The sequence below is a fragment of the Kogia breviceps genome, chromosome 9, assembly GCF_026419965.1.
Source record: "Kogia breviceps isolate mKogBre1 chromosome 9, mKogBre1 haplotype 1, whole genome shotgun sequence".
Taxonomy (NCBI): domain Eukaryota; kingdom Metazoa; phylum Chordata; class Mammalia; order Artiodactyla; family Physeteridae; genus Kogia; species Kogia breviceps.
In genome coordinates, this window is record NC_081318.1 from 22,140,484 (window position 1) to 22,157,806 (window position 17,323).

A 17,323-nucleotide genomic window follows, 5' to 3' on the forward strand; every position below is an offset into this window, starting at 1 on the left:
GCCGGGTAGAGTAATCTTGGTTGTAGGTCCTTCCCTTTCATCACTTTAAGTATATCATGCCGCTCCCTTCTGTCTTGTAGAGTTTCTGCTGAGAAATCAGCTGTTAACCTTATGGGACTTCCCTTGTATGTTATTTGTTGTTTTTCCCTTGCTGCTTTCAGTAATTTTTCTTTGTCTTAAATTTTTGCCAATTTGATTACTGTGTGTCTCGGCGTGATTCTCCTTGGGTTTATCCTATATGGGACTCTCTGTGCTTCCTGGACTTGGGTGGCTATTTCCTTTCCCATGTTAGGGAAGTTTTCAACTATTATCTCTTCCAATATTTTCTCTGGTCCTTTCTCTCTTCTCCTTCTGGGACCCCTATAATGCGAATGTTGTTGCATTTAATGTTTTCCCAGAGGTCTCTTAGGCTGTCTTCATTTCTTTTCATTCTTTTTTGTTTATTCTGTTCCGCAGCAGTGAATTCCACCATTCTGTCTTCCAGGTCACTTATCCGTTCTTCTGCCTCAGTTATTCTGCTTTTGACTCCTTCTAGTGTAGTTTTCATTTCAGTTATTGTAGTGTTCATCTCTGTTTGTTTGTTCTTTAATTCTTCTAGGCCTTTGTTAAACATTTCTTGCATCTTCTCAATCTTTGCCTCCATTGTTTTTCCAAGGTCCTGGATCATCTTCACTATCATTATTCTGAGCTCTTTTTCTCGAAGGTTGCCTATCTCCACTTCATTTAGTTGTTTTTCTGGGGTTTTATCTTGTTCCTTCATCTGGTACATAGCCTTCTGCCTTTTCATCTTGTCTATCTTTCTGTGAATGTGGTTTTTGTTCCACAGGCTGCAGGATTGTTGTTCTTCTTGCTTCTGCTGTCTGCCCTCTGGTAGATGAGGCTATCTAAGAGGCTTGTAGTAGTTTCCTGATGGGAGGACTGGTGGTGAGTAGAGCTGACTGTTTCTCTGGTGGGAAGAGCTCTGTAAAACTTTAATCTGCTTGACTGCTGATGGGTGGGGCTGGGTTCCCTCCCTGTTGTTTGTTTGACCTGAAGCAACTCAACACTGGAGCCTACCTGTGCTCCTTGGTGGGGCTAATGGCAGACTCTGGGAGGGCTCATGCCAAGGAGTACTCCCAGAACTTCTGCTGCCAGGGTCCTTGTCCCCATGGTGAGCCACAGCACCCCTGTCCTCTGCAGGAGACCCTCCAACACTAGCAGGTAGGTCTGGTCAGTCTTCCCTGGGGTCACTGCTCCTTCCCCTGGGTCCTGATGCACACACTACTTTGTGTGTGCACTCCAAGAGTGGAGTCTCTGTTTCCCCCAGTCCTGTCGAAGTCCTGCAGTCAAATCCCACTAGCTTTCACAGTCTGATTCTCTAGGAATTCCTCTTCCTGTTGCCAGACCCCCAGGTTGGGAAGCCTGATGTGGGGCTCAGAACCTTTACTCCAGTTGGTGGACTTCTGTGGTTTAAGTGTTCTCCAGTCTGTGAGTCACCCACCCACCCAGCAGTTATGGGATTTGACTTTACTGTGATTGCACCCCTCCCTACCATCTCACTGTGGCTTCTCCTTTGTCTTTGGATGTGGGTTATCTTTTTTGGTGAGTTCCAGTGTCTTCCTGTTGATGATTGTCCATCATCTAGTTGTGATTCTGGTGTTCTCACAAGAGGCAGTGAGAGCATGTCCTTCTACTCCACCATCTTGTTTCAGTTCCCTATTTTGTTTCTTAAGAATGTCTTTTGATGAGCAGAAGTTTTAAATTTTTATGAAGTCTAATTTATTAATTTTTTTCCTTCACAGTTATTGCTTTCTGTGTCCTAAAAATCTTTTGTCTATTTCCAAGTCTTAAAGATATTTTCCTATGTTTTATTTTAAATGTTTTACAGCTTTAGCTTTTTACATTTTGGTCTATGATACAACTTGAATTAATATTTGTGTGTGATAATTTCAGTTTTTTTCCGTTCTGATTTCCAGTCATTCTAGCATAATTTGTTTAAAACACTTCTCTTTCCCCATTGGAGTGCCTTGGCATCTTTGTCTAAAAATCAGATAACTCTATAATTGTAGGTGTATTTCTGGGATCCGTATCACATTCTATCGAACTATTTGTCAATCCTGTGCCAGTACCTCACTGTATCGATTAATGTAGCTTTATGGTACGTCTTAAATATGTGGTCTTCCAACTTTGTCCTTCTTATTTTTAATATTCTAGTTCCTATTTCCATATACAATTTAGAACCAGCTTATAATTTCTGTAAAACAAAGCCTTCTAGGATTGTGATTGGGGTTGTGTTGAATCTATAATCAATTTGAGGAGAATTGATAGCTTAATATTATTTATTCTTCCAGTTCATGAATATGGTATACCTCTTCCTTTATTTAGGTTTTCTTTGTTTTCTCTGAGCAGTGTTTTATAGCATTTATTCTAGAGTTCTTGCATGTCTTTTGTTAAATTTATATATAAATATTTTATGCTTTTTAAATTCCATTTTATTACCATTTCTATTTCATTGTTTGCTACTAGTATATTAAAAATGCTTTTTTCTTTTTTAACTCTCCCATAACTCGGTATCCTTGCTGAGTCCCCTTATTGGTTCTAGTAGTTGTTATATGCATTCCTTAGGATTGTCTGTATAAATAATCATGTTATCTATGAATGGAGACATTTTTACTTCATTTCCAATCCAAATACCTTTCCTTTCTTTTTCTTGCCTTATTAAAATGGCTGGGACTTCCAGTACTGTGTTGAAGAGAACTGGTGAGAATGTGTCAGAGATAATCAAAATAGCAATAAATTTCAGTTAGAAGAATTAAAGTAAAAAGATATTATTCCTTCATTTTTATTTAATTCTCAGTCAAGAAGTATAGCTGACTTTATTTACTCTCTTCTTCTTGTATTTATCTACTTTTAAAAAACAAACGTAACCTGTATATTCAAGTAGAATCTTTGGGACACCTTGGGAGGTTATGAAGGTCATTTTGTAATATAGTTTATTGAATGAATCTCCTATGCTTGGACGTTTAGATAGTCTGCAGTATTTTGTGATTACAAATAATGCTGCAGTGGATAGCTTTCTGCATGTGTTTTCTTGAAATTGTGGAGGTGTGTCCTCAGGGTAAATTCCTAGAAGTTCATATACTCGGATTGAAAGGTAAATAAATATGTAGTTTTGTAGAGAATGTTAAATTCTACCAGCAGTGTGAAAGAGTGCCAGTTTCCCCATTGCCTTACCAATAGAGTACATATATTGTATTTTGAAGTTTTTCCAATCAGTTGGGTGAGAAAGGGTATCTCAGTGTAGTTTTAATTTGAATTTCTCTAATGATGAGGGAAGGTAAACATTTTTTCATATTTTTAAAGATCATTTAATATCTCTTTTTTAATATTGTCTGCTCATGTCTTTTTTCCCATTTTCTATAAGATTTTTGGTCGTTTTCCTCAGTTAAAGTTTTTTGTATATTAGGGATATTTATTCTTTATCTGTGAAATGTGTTATGATATTTTCTCCCAGTTTTTCATTTGTCTTTTGACTTTCCTTAAGGTGTCTGTCATGCACAAGTTTTTAATTTTTATGTAGTCAAATTTGTTGATCTTTTTTTTTAACATCTTTATTGGAGTATAATTGCTTTACAGTGTTGTGTTAGTTTCTGCTTTATAACAAAGTGAATCAGCTATACATATACATATATCCCCATATCTCTTCCCTCTTGTGTCTCCCTCCCTCCCACCCTCCCTATCCCACCCCTCTAGGTGGTCACAAAGCACCAAGTTGATCTCCCTGTGCTATGTGGCTGCTTCCCACTAGCTATCAGTTTTATATTTGATAGTATATATATGTCCATGCCACTCTCTCACTTTGTCCCAGCTTACCCTTCCCCACTCCCTGTGTCCTCAAGTCCATTCTCTAGTAGGTCTGCATCTTTATTCCTGTCCTGCCTCTAGGTTCATGTCCACTTTTTTTTTTTTTTTTTAGATTCCATATATATGTGTTAGCATACAGTATTTGTTTTTCTCTTTCTGACTTACTTCACTCTGTATGACAGACTCTAGGTCCATCCACCTCACTACAAATAACTCGATTTCATTTCTTTTTATGGCTGAGTAATATTCCATTGTATATATTTGCCACATCTTCTTTTGTTGATCTTTTCTTTTATTATATTGGGCTTTTGAGTAATAGTTAGAAAGCCTTTCCCTTCAGACTACAGAATCTGAATGGGTGAATAAGAATTCACCCATGTTTTCTTCTAGTATTTGTATAGTTTCATGTTTAACATTTAAATCTCTGATCCATTGGATTTTATTATTGTATGTAGAATGAGAAGTGGATCTAATCTTATCCTTTTCCAATGACTATCCAGTTGCCCCCTAAAATTTTGTTTAAAAGTCTGTCTTTGCCTGGTATTTGAGGTATTACCTTTATCATATACTAAAGTTCCATATGTACTTGGGTCTCTTTGGGGGCTTTCTATTCTATTCTTTTGTTCTCTTTACCTATTCATGCATCAGTACTACACACTATTTTAAATATAGAAGCTTTGTAAGGATGTTTTAATATCTGTTAGTCTCCTCTCATAGCTCTTTATTTTCATTGTTTCCCTAGCTGTTCTTACATGTTTATATATCCTTACAAATTTTAGTATTAACTTGTCTAGCTTCATTTAAAAAAAATCTCGGGACTTCCCTGGCAGTCCAGTAGTTAAGACTCTGTGCTTCTACTGCAGGGGGCACGGGTTTGATCCCTGGTCGGGGAAGTAAGATCCCACATGCTGCATGGTGAGGCAAAAAACCCAAAACAAACAAACAAAACTCATTGGCATTTTTATTGGGATCACATTAAATTTATAAGTTTTTTTAGGGGAGAACAAATATCTTAATGATGTTGAGATATCCTAATGAAGGAAATGGATATTTCTTAATTTGTTCAAGTCTATTTTTGTGCCTTTCATGAATATTTTATAGTATTTTTTATATTAGATTTGAATGTTTTAAAAATTCTTTTATGTACTTTATTGTTGCTGTTATAAATCTTTTTTTACTCATTGTGTCTTCTAACTTATTATTTGTGTATATGAATAGTATTATTTTTGCATTTTAACTTTACAGCCTGCTATCTTGCTGAATTATTTTATTGAGTTAGTTTTATTATCAATTCTCTAGGGTTTCCATGTTATACTGTTATATCATCTGTAAATAAAGATAGTTTTGTCTTTTATTTTCTAATTCTTATTCCTCTAATTGTTTTCTCCTGTCTAACTGCATTGGCTAATAGTGCTGGAATAATGTCAAATAACAGTCGAGATAGTAACATCCTTGTTTTGTTTCTGACCTTAAAGTAGATGACCCTTGGGGTTCCCTATTAAGTAATATGCTGGCAGTACGATTGAAGGGTGTGTGTGTGTGTGTGTGTATAAAATGGAAGTGTCTGTCCATTCCTGTTTTATTTTTTTAAGAATTTTTATTAGGAATGACTGTTGAATTTTATCAAAGGCTTTTCAGCATCTATGGATATAGTCATGATTTTTCTCCTCAGACTCATTAATATTGATGAATTATATTAAGTTTCTAATGTTGAATCATTCTTGCATTCTTAGTTATAAATTCCATTTCATCATGGCATATTCTTTTCTTACTGTATGTAGTGTTAGAGTCTGTTAGCTAATGCATCACTTAGAATTTTTGCATCAATGTTCATAAATGATTTCCATCTGTAATTTTTCTTTTTGTGTGTATACCATCTTTATTAGGTTTATATATCAGTGCTTCATAAAAGATTGTGGATGTTTTCCTTCATTTTCTATGCTCTGAAACAACATATATAGATTTGGGACTATCTGGTTGCTGGCAGACAGGTCTCCAGTCTTCCATAAATTTCTTGCATTTCTGCACACCCTGCAAATTAGGCCCCAACTGCCCTTTGTTTCCTACTATACCAGTTTTGTTCCCTTTGTGTAGTGCAAGATCTCTTCCAGTCTCAAAAGATAAAAGCATCTCCCTAAAAGTAGTAAATGGCCTGTTTCCATACAGCCCTAGAAGATACAGCTAGTCCTGCCTCTAGAGCAAAAAGCAAACATGCTCATTGCCCAGTATAGTAAAGGTAATGTTTCCCTTCTGAACAGAGGACTGGCATGCTTACTGCCCACTGTAAAATATTCAAGTTCCATATCTCAAAATCTCCTGTAATGCAGCCTACTGTGGGGCTCAAGTATTATCTGGCCCTTTCTGCATTGTCCTATGGTAATTGGGGCTTAGGAAACTGACCCCCAAATGCTGATATCCTGGCTATTGCTTTTGCTGTGATTAAATAACTGTCTTTCATCTCTGATCCAGGATTCTTGTGTATTCTTCTAGCATCCATGAAATTGTAGCAGTCTAACTTGTTAGCTTGCAAGTAGGGTAAAATTTCACACTCTTTTCACTTCTTGACACTGGTCTTTAAAGTTGTGGTAAAAATTTCCTAGAAACCATTTTGTGAAATAGTTCCTTGGTAACTTTCTCTATTTCTTCTATGGAAATCAGTCTTTAAGCTTTTTATCTTTACTGTTCACTTTAAAATTTGTATGTGAAAATTTTAAATGTAAAATTTTAAAATACGCTCAAAGCTTATTTGCTTGGAGCAAAGGGGTGGGGTCTTTAAAAAAATTTTTATTTATTTTATTTATTTATTTTTGGCTGCACTGGGTCTTCATTGCTGCTCACGGTCTTTCTCTGGTTGCAGCACGCGGGGGCTACTCTTCGTTGTGGTGTGCGGGCCTCTCATCGCGGTGGCCTCTCTTGTTGTGGAGCACGGGCTTTAGGCACGCGGGCTTCCGTAGTTGTGGCATGTGGGCTCAGTAGTTGTGGCTCGCAGGCTCCAGAGCGCAAGCTCAGTAGCTGTGGCGCATGGGCCCAACTGCTCTGTGGCATGTGGGATCTTCCCGGACCAGGGCTTGAATCCACGTCCCCTGCATTGGCAGGCAGATTCTTAACCACTGCGCCACCAGGGAAGCCCTGGGGTCTCTTGAATACACTTCATTTTTACATTGCTTTTTATTTTCCTCTGAGGTCTCCTTTGCTTATCTTTCATGAAGAACCATTATTGTTATTTTAGTTAACTATAGTGCCTTCTTAGCTTGCAGTAAATAAGTAGCTAACGTTATAAAGGTGAACGTCCTTTCTGTGTTTTCCTCTAGGTGGTAGTTGTACAGTCATTATAAAGGTGCATGTCCTTTTTGTTTGTTTTTCTACAGGTGGTGGTTGTACAGGCAATTAGTGCTCTCTGTCAGAAATACCCTCGAAAGCACAGCGTCATGATGACTTTCCTCTCCAACATGCTCCGAGATGATGTAGGTGTACTACTTTTTAATCGTGCAAAGTTGCTCTCTTTAAATTCTTATGCCATAGTATTTAAAGCAGCTTTCTTTATCATCTCAGTATGCATCTCAAATAGTGTGCTTAATTCTGGTTTCTGTCTTATTACTATACATGCTATTGCTTTGGCTTTCCCACTTGGAGGAAAAAAACGCTTTTGTTTCTTTCATAAGGGAAGGGAAATGAAATCTGAATATTACAGCATGAGCCTTGGAGTATAAGCATTTCTCCAAAAAGTGTCCTCAGAATGAATGGCAGTTTTCTCTTTTGCCAGGGAGGCTTTGAATATAAGCGAGCCATTGTGGACTGCATAATCAGCATTGTGGAAGAGAACCCTGAGAGTAAAGAGGCAGGTCTAGCCCACCTTTGTGAATTCATCGAGGACTGCGAACACACTGTTCTGGCTACTAAGATTCTACATTTGTTGGGCAAAGAGGGCCCCAGAACGCCTGTCCCCTCCAAGTATATCCGCTTTATTTTTAATAGGGTGGTACTGGAGAATGAGGCTGTCAGAGCTGGTGAGTCATTGGAACACTAATAATGGTGTAACTGCTGATCTTGTGAAATGCTTATTAACTCAAGGGGGTGGTAATGAAATTGGAAAATGAAGTTGCAACATCTGTTTGATGGTGGGATCTTGGAGCACACTTAAGCCCCAGATGTACAGCTCTTCCTTTGTATTCCAATTTCCATCCTGATTTCTGCCTGTATCAGAGACAAATAACCCTTGACTTTCGGTATGACAGAAGACTATGATGGCGTCATCCATTTTTTCCAAGTTACGGCCATAAGGATGAATGTCTGTGAAATTTGTGTGTCTTTCTGCCTCTGTAGTTTTTAAGTGACTTTTTAAACAGGTCTTAGGGGTTTTTTTTTTTACTTCCTCCTCCCCTTAGCATATGAACTGGTCCAAATCTCCCCTGTTAAAACTATATGCCTTCCTTTGATCCATTGTCTCTCACTAGCTACTGACCATATTTCCCGTTATGTAACCTTGTAGGAGCTATTACTAGCTGCCCCTATGAACTTATTCTCCATTTTCTCTTCAACTCACTATAATCTTGCTCTCTCCCTTAAAAATCTTCTGAAGCTGTTTTTTTTGGAAATTACTTATCAGCTAGTTGGAAAATCAAGTTAGACACTTTAATGTTCTTACCCTTGTTCACCTCAGTCAATTTGATATACTGTTACCTAAACACTTCATGAAGCTCTCTTCCCTTGGTTTCCACAATAGCCTGCATCTTTCCATCACTCCTCAGTCTAATTTATAGAGCTTCTCTTCCGTTCCTTAAAACGTTAGTTTTCCTTAGGGGTTTGTCTACTCAACATAAACATTGATTCTGGTAATCACTTCCAGAGTTCTGCTGATATGCTGTGGCATTGCAGTCATGTCTCTTTCGTGAACTTGTATGTCTGGCTATCTAAGGCACTTTAAATTCAGCTTGAAATTCAAACTATCCCAAACAGAAATCCTCACCTATATCATCCACTCAGTTGCAATGCTAGAACCTTACTCCATTGTTTTATAACCCCCATCTATCCTTTGGCAAAGTTCTTTCCATTCTGTCTCCTCAAAATGCATTTCTTCGTTGTCTTTTTTTCGTAGATTTCCTGAGGGCTCCATTAGGCTCCCATCCATTTCAGATGCCCAACTAGTCCGACTGCTTGGAGTTTCGCCCATATCCAGTATATTCTCCACACTCTGCTACCAAAATGGTCGTTGGACACAAAATCTCACAAATTTAGAGTAGTACACTCTGCTACAAATACACATCCTGTATTTAACACTCGTTAATAATAGCCTTGAGGTTAAACCATAACCTATTTTTGTTTTGTCTCTAGTCTCTCACTTTTCTCCTCCTGCTCTCCAGCACAGGTCTAGTGCTTCAGCCTTGCTCAGCTGTGTCCAGTCCCAGGATCTTGCCACACTTTCTTGTCTGTCCTGAGGGCCTTGGTACTTTTTACTCTCTCCCCCTAGAATGCTCTTTTCCTGCCTTTTCCCTCTGGCTAACTCTGTTTGTTCTTCAAACTTTAGCTCAAGTAATAAGTGTCAACTCCTTGTCTGTCTCCTCCTCCTCCAATTCTGACTTATGTTCCTTTCTCTACTCACATAGTACCCTGCATATAGTCCTACCATGGACTTTCTGTGCTATGTTGTAACTACCTCTTTACTTACCGTCTTTCCCACTGGAGTACAACTCCTTGATGTCTTTTGTCTTTCTGCCTCCAGCACCTAGCACAACTCCTGACAAAGGTTAAGTAAGCAGTAAACCTTTGTTGATACAGTGAATTTTAATAATAGAGTTTTGGGTTTTTGTTTTTGATTTTTAATGTGTGGGGCTGGTTGTTTGAGATAAGAGCTTAATTAATCAGTGTGGTATATAAGGAGCTGGACTGGAGGATAGCTCATATAAGGAATATATATCCTTTTTCCTCAATGCATGGTGGGTTTTCTTACTCAGAGCTCTCTTGGGCCTGCTGATTTCTATTTATGCTTAAATGGATCAAGGAAATAAGATCAAGAAACTCACAATAAAACAATAAGAGTTTATTCCAACTGAACATGGGGAAACTCCTCTAATTTTTTTTTTTTTTAATGATTACTGCTTGACTCTGAGAAGCCAATATTCATGTTGTTTCGTTTTATGCTCCATTACAGCTGCTGTGAGTGCTTTGGCTAAATTTGGGGCTCAGAATGAGAATCTTCTCCCAAGTATCCTAGTACTTTTACAAAGGTAATTAAAAGAACATCTTTTTCTTTTCTTTTCTTTTCTTTTTAAAATAAGAATGCCATGTGGCTGAATAGAGAATTCCTTATTGTACCATATCAAAATGCACTGCAGGACCTAAGAGTAGAGCTAATGGAGTCAGGGAAAATGGCATTTTTCTTATTCTTCTGGTAATTTTGCATGTGCTAAGTACATGTAAAATCTGACTTCTAATTTCTCTTGCATGATTTTGAGAAAGTGACTTAAATACATGTGCCTTGATTTGTATAACAGGGGCCAACTTCAAAGAGATTCACTATGTAGAGTTGAAAATACCAGCTTTTCATGGTCTCCTTGACTCCCTATTTGATGAGGAAAAGACTTGCTTTAGCAAACACTCTGTGATTACATCTTGTAATTGAAGCAGAAAAATTACAAGCCAAAGGCTGGCTGGTTTAAATCAAATAAATTGCCATTTGAGTGATATCAGTGCCTGGATGCGGAATGCTTTTTAGTATCCTTGGAAAGTATAATATTACCATTTTAAAATTATATTAGAAGTCTCAGTCTTTTTCAGGGTCATGTGGTTACAAATCCAAGAATAGACTCCAAACTGCTATCTTATGTTATTGTGTCCTTCCTAATTATTTTAATGCCTACTTATGTAGTGCTTCTGATTCATAATGACACCATTTCTTTACCAATTGAGAACAGTACCCAATATTTGTGGAGATTTTAGGATCCACTGTTGGCTGTTGTTGAGCTCTTTTATAAAGGCAGTATCAGATGACCTGGATCGTGTCCTTTAGGTATAGTGGTAAAGCTATTGGAAATCGTTACGGTGCTGTGACATGCATCTTCTGTATCCCTGGAAAGGTGTATGATGGATACTGACGATGAGGTACGGGATAGAGCTACCTTCTATCTGAATGTGCTGCAGCAGAGGCAGATGGCGCTGAATGCTACATATATCTTCAATGGTCAGTGAGAGCCAAGAATGGAGACAAGTACACTTTTGTTCCACAAATGGTGTCTGAGAAGCATATCCATGATGATTTGCATATGAGCTGGTTTCATTAGGCAAAATGCTTGGTTTCTGTCTTTGAATGCACTTCCATTTCTAGGGAGACCTAAAGTATGTAAAAGCCCAAAGAATATTGCTTTTTCCTGGTCCTCCTTGAGCTCCCTATTTGATGGGTTTACCTTTTTTTCCTTATGCTGTCATCGTTTCCATGTGTCTCTGTTGCTTTGTTTTCTAGAAGATACTTCTATTTTGTTGAAAATTCGTATGCTCTGCTCCTGTGCTTCCTTGGATGAAATTATAAGAGCCTTTATTTTTTATTATTTAGGTTATAAAATCTGTGGTTATAGTTTTCTTTAGAAAGCTTAGATAAATATGACAAATCCGGGCCTATCTGGGTCCTAGGACTGGCAAGAAGTTATAGTGCTGAGAGTTTTCTGTTTCATAGGTCTGACAGTCTCTGTACCAGGGATGGAGAAAGCCTTACACCAGTACACACTGGAGCCTTCAGAAAAGCCCTTTGATATGAAATCTATTCCTCTTGCTATGGCTGCTGTCTTTGAACAGAAAGCAGGTAAGGGGAACACTGTTAGTTTTTCTATGTTTAAGTAGTTTTACACCAATAAAATACACTGTTAGCATATTTTCTTTAATATTTCTTTTAATGGTCACTGCTTCTTATAGAACTAAGATGGATGATACTTTTTAAATTAGGGTTTTAAAATTTTTTTCCTTGTTTTCTCATGAAAGCAAGAATATGAAATGTGACTCAGATTGAAAGTTTTGGTTTTTTTTAATGCTAAGTGTTACAGCGTTTGAAGTTAGTTGTCACCGTGTGTTTCAGAGCAGTAATTGTGCTGTCACCTCTTAGTTTTATTTTCCGATGCTAGTTAACTTCTTAATTAATTTTTCTGTTGGAGGCTTAAAAAAATAAAGGAACAAAGTGTGTAGTGGTTAGAACCGAAAATGAAAGAGCTTATGCTTTCAACATTTTCAGGTTTTTTTGTTGGTACTATATAAGTAGTTTTTCCTATTTGAATCACGAGATTTGTTTTATAAACTGTTCCTCTCTTTAAGAGTAATTAAAAAAAATTCCAGTCCATTAAAGCAAATGTTGTATTTTTAGAACTTACTTTATTATTTCATAAAATATGTTCAATAGATACATTTTGAGTGTCCCTCCAAAAAAGATGACAGAGAACCTACCGGTATGATTCAGCAATAGCTCCTTATGTTTATCTGCTTGACATTTCTGTCCTCATCTCCTGTCTGCATGTTTGGCTTGATAGTAGGAGGGAAGCTCACTTGATTGCTCATATTTGTCTTTATAGAAATCACACTGGTGGCTACTAAGCCCGAGAAGTTGGCTCCTTCCAGGCAAGACATTTTCCAAGGTATGATGATCTGATGTGTAGAAGCAGTAGCCTAGCACCCGAGGCATTGTAAGTATAATGAAGGCCACTACTTTTGTCCAATTTGATTAATTCTCAGTACGGGAGATCGTCGTATGGCCGAATATTGATTGTCCTAGCTTACAGTTTTGGGCGCTACCTGGAGTCTGTGCGACTTTCCAATTTCCACTTGCCAGCTTACGGAGAATGCTGTTCTTACTCTATATCAGGGAACTCAAATTCTATGAAATTAGGAATTAAGTTTGTTTGTTTGTTGCTTTTAGTAATTGAGTGTATAAACTCTTACTTAAAAGATTATTTCACTAAAACTTGGGGACACATTAGTTGAGTGTTCAACTATTAGTAAGACTATGGAAACTTAAAACATTTTCGACACCCAGAGTAATATCTTCCCCATCTTCTTACTTTCCTCCTCCTCTTTCCTTTTTTCTTGATAGAACAACTGGCTGTCATTCCTGAGTTTATGAATCTAGGACCCTTGTTCAAGTCTTCTGAGCCTGTTCAACTTACAGAAGCAGAGACAGAATATTTTGTTCGTTGTATCAAGCACATGTTCACCAATCATATTGTATTCCAGGTGAGATAAGCACCAGAACTGGCTCCAGTAAGGGGTTTAGTATTAATCCCCTTTTAGTTTATGATTCTCGTTCCTTTTATAGAGAAGCAAATTTAGCAGCATATCTGGTTTTCTTTCCTAACTCCATAGCTGTTGAGATGTGATGGGTAGCTTTTGATGATTTAAATTTAAAAAGACATAAAGCTGAAATGTCTGAGGAAGTTGGACAGCATAAAGTATAACCTGTGGAAAAAATTATCATCATTTAATATCAGGGTAAAATAAGTGTGTCGTTCCAAGAACTTGGATTTTAGTTTGGTTCTCAGACAGCTATCAGACTTCTACCATCTTGTTTGGTAGAACTCAATCTCAGGAAGGAGGAAAAAACTGGTTAATATAAACAGAAAAGACCTCAAGAATAAGGTTATCCTTGTTGCCTCAGGAAAAATCTTAGGGGGAGACATGTGTGGTGTTTAGAAAGTATAGAGGGTTCCAGAACTCAGTTGTGGGTTACGGGTGGGAAGGAACAACTTGCTTGAAAACAGTTCTTCTCCTTCATAACTTTCCTATTTGCTGACTTTTCAGTTTGACTGTACCAATACTCTCAATGACCAGCTACTGGAGAAAGTGACAGTGCACGTGGAACCATCAGATTCCTATGAAGTGCTGTGTTGTATCCCAGTCCCCAGCCTACCTTATAATCAACCAGGAATATGCTACACTCTTGTTCGTTTGCCTGATGATGACTCTACAGCAGGTACTAACTAACACACAGAATGGAAGAGATATGATTAAGAGTGCATTACCACTTGAGCTCTTAAATGTCTGGACAGATGTTTGGGGTTCAAGAATTTGTTTCTTTTCCAGAATTAAATGATGGTATATTTATATTTATAAAATGAGTTACTGCTTACAGAAATACTAATTTTATAACCAAGTTTCTGAGTAAAATATGCTGGACATTTAATTGTAAAACAGAAACTGGATGTATACAGTGGTAGCCCAAAAAGGAACTCAGACTTTCTGTTGGAACAGTGTCACCACTAGTGAGGGTTCATATACCTGATGTCTCCTATGAAGGATCATGGCCTACTTCTCCCTGATGTTTCTTTCCAGGGCATGCTAAGGACTTTTTATTTAGTAGATCCATGGCATCATAAAATATATTGTTTTTAAGGGTCCTATAACACAAGGCAAGTGTCTAAGAGTATGTCTCAGCCTAATGAGTGGCTTAGCCAACATCTGTGTGTCCACATTTGAGACGGGCTTTGTAGTCTGCTTGACCTGTATTTAGTCTTGGGGGTGGGGTGGAGTGGGGGAGGCCTGTGAAGGAGAGCCAATTGCTAGTGCCAGTGGTATTTACAAATTGGGGGTTTGAGATCTTCTAACCTATGAATGTCAAGTATTTCTTGTACTTGATTTCTTTTCCCCATTTTCCCACCTGAGTTCTTTTCTTCCCATATTCACTGCAGTTTTCACAACTGTTAACCAGTTTTCACTGAAATAAGCACACACATCGCACTTACATTTTGAACAATTTTTATTACTAGTACAGGAAAAAACAATTTTTACTACTAATACAGGAAAAAACAATTTTTACTACTAATACAGGAAAAATCAGATAGAAGTTAACAAATATTGGGAAAGTTACAGAGTTACAAGAAATCGTAAAAGCACTAGTAAATAGTTATCCCTGGTCATCATTCATTACATTTGGGGCTTAACCTGTCTTCCCTTAGCCCCCCTCCCAACTCCCTTTTTAGATGTTGGTTCTGGGAGCCCCTGCCCAATCTTACCTGTGTTGGATGATAGACCAGGCTACTCAACTCTAGCACGAGGTAGATTCAAGTTGGCACCATTGCTGGGTCTGAACCCCAGGTTGTTCCCTCTGGCCCTGGGTGGACCTGCAGTTGCAGCCACCCTGGATCCATAAGCCCCTGGGTAGGAAGGCACTTTCCTATCTGGCCTCCACTAGTTCTCCTTCGAGCATTAGGCCATTCAACTTTAACCTTTAATTACCTCCTTTATCCCTTTATGAGGTTTCTCTTATTCCATTCCCTTTTAGCTTCACTTTCTTTCCTGGTCTGTTTCCCTCTGGTTAGATTTGGCTTATGTCCACCAGCCAGTAATTAAGCTGGCTGTACTCTTATGTAAATAAAGCTAGTTTTATTTACCCTTATTCTAAACCAGTATCTGGGCCCAGTCTTAATGTAGCCCTATGGCTTCTGCCATCATCCTGGGATATACCATACTTTCTCAGTTTTTTCCAGTAGCCACCTCTCCATATTTCAAAATTCTAACCCCATTTTACTTCCCACTAAGTTTCTGTTTTTTAAGGGATGCTATTACTTTGCCACTTAATTTTGGAAGCAAAATGCTGAACTCATTGGTTAAAGAATCAAGCTCTCCCCAATTGAGAATACTAGCTCCTCCCATTTCCCCAGGTTCACTTGGATAACTGATAACTCAGGTGCCTCACACCCCAGGGAGTGGTTCTAACAGAATACAATAAATACAATTTTACAATATCAAAATACATAAAACAACAATATTGAAATTACAGAAGTTACATATAGTATAGGAGAAAACAACAACAACAGAAAACATTTCTACTAAGACAGAAAGCATAGGGAGGTTTTCTTACCCCTCCTTACTACGGAGTTAATTTCTTTTTAAAACATAGATCTTACAAATTAGCCCAGAGGTTTCAACCTTTGGTCTGCTGGCTATGGACTCTTTTGCTTGATGGTTGTCAGTATTTTGTCTATAAAAATTTGTCATTTGGATAATATACTTTCTTTTCTGTTAAATTCAAAGGGTTTGCTGATTGGTGTTAAAACTTAGTTATAAACTCTTGTGATTGCATCTTGGAGAAAAGAAATGGAATTCTTCCAATGGAAGTCTCAACACTTGGACTTTTAAAACTTTGTTAGTAGTCGATTTACATTTTACCTATCATTTACCTGCTTTAAAAAAAAACTCCTTTCTATTCTTTAGTCTTTGTTAGAAACTCTAAAATTTTTAATCCATGGCCAATCCAAAGTCTTTGCTGTGCAATGAATAGAAGTGAAATACCAGGGCATAGGTGGTAATAAGAGTCTTTTCCACATGCCTTCCTTTCAGCATTTTCCCATTGCAGATATTCTGAATTTTACCAATCACCAGAAGATCTATACATCAATCACCTCTGCTTGTCTCATCTCAGAAGATATAGTTTCCATATAGTCACAGAAAAAAATAGAAATTCTATAGATTGTGATTTCCTTCAACTTGAATACTGTATAGAATAGAAAGTAATGTAGGTTTTGGAGATAGATAAATTCGATTTGAATTCTGACTCTGTTACACACTGAGTGTGTAATCATAGACAAGTTATTTGATCTCTGTAAACCTTCTAGGATTGTTGTAAGGATAAAATGAAATTAAGTAATGTGATTAGCATGGTGCCAGACACATAGTAAATACTTAATAGATAGAGGCTATTATTGTTTCAATTCTGAAACTATCCACTTTCTCCTTTTATCCTCTTTAACAATCAATACTTCCACAGTTCAAAAGACACACACCCACCCATCTCCTCAGAAAGTTATTCCATCAACTGTTCTTACCTTTTCTGTATCTTTAAACTTTCCCACTCCTCCTTACTTTATAAGTATACAAAAAAATCTATGCCATATGAAAAAATTTACTTTAACTCAACATCAAGATATTACCATAACTCCTTCCCTGAAATCTTGGGCAAATTGTGGAAAGAGTAAATCAACATCATAAGTCTCAATTTAGTTAGTCCTACTTATCTTCCATCCTCCAACTACTACTCTTTACTCAAAAATTTCTAGAAAAGCCTTCGAGGCAGCATGCTTTCTTAGTATTTAGTCCTTTCTCACCCAGCAACATTCCTTCCTCTGAATGTTTATTACACCAGTAACAACATATATATTCAACATTCTACAAATTTTTCCCTACTTTGGACCTCTGTAATGACTCTACCTTTTTGCTTTATTACTTACTCAGAACCATTCTAATCCCTATATCGCTTTTATTATTGAACTCGCGGTCCTCATTGCATCATTATTTCTCATTTCAGCAAATTTAGATAACTCATTTAAATAGCCTTCAATAGAAAATATCCATACTAAGATCAAGTTTAACAGGACATGTATGTGAGTTTCTCTTTCTGTTTTTCATTAGGGATGCTGCCTTCCATTTAACAATTCATAACTCTTTCTTATTATACATACATACTGCAGTTCTTGCAGTTCTACACTTCCTTAAACCTTTATCTTAATGAGCT

The 17,323-nt window shown here is 37.4% G+C and overlaps 1 protein-coding gene across 4 annotated transcripts in view; it reads left to right on the forward strand.

Moving 5' to 3' along the window:
* COPG2 (COPI coat complex subunit gamma 2) overlaps positions 1-17,323 on the forward strand; it is a 153,868-nt gene that overhangs the window by 98,734 nt on the left and 37,811 nt on the right. For all 4 annotated transcript variants that reach the window (XM_059074237.2, XM_067042158.1, XM_059074238.2 and 1 more), the window contains 8 exons: positions 7,212-7,307; positions 7,607-7,850; positions 9,992-10,067; positions 10,917-11,020; positions 11,510-11,635; positions 12,393-12,455; positions 12,911-13,050; positions 13,615-13,786. In XM_059074237.2, coding sequence (XP_058930220.1) covers positions 7,212-7,307; positions 7,607-7,850; positions 9,992-10,067; positions 10,917-11,020; positions 11,510-11,635; positions 12,393-12,455; positions 12,911-13,050; positions 13,615-13,786 — 1,021 coding nt within the window. The remainder of the gene's footprint in view (positions 1-7,211; positions 7,308-7,606; positions 7,851-9,991; positions 10,068-10,916; positions 11,021-11,509; positions 11,636-12,392; positions 12,456-12,910; positions 13,051-13,614; positions 13,787-17,323) is intronic.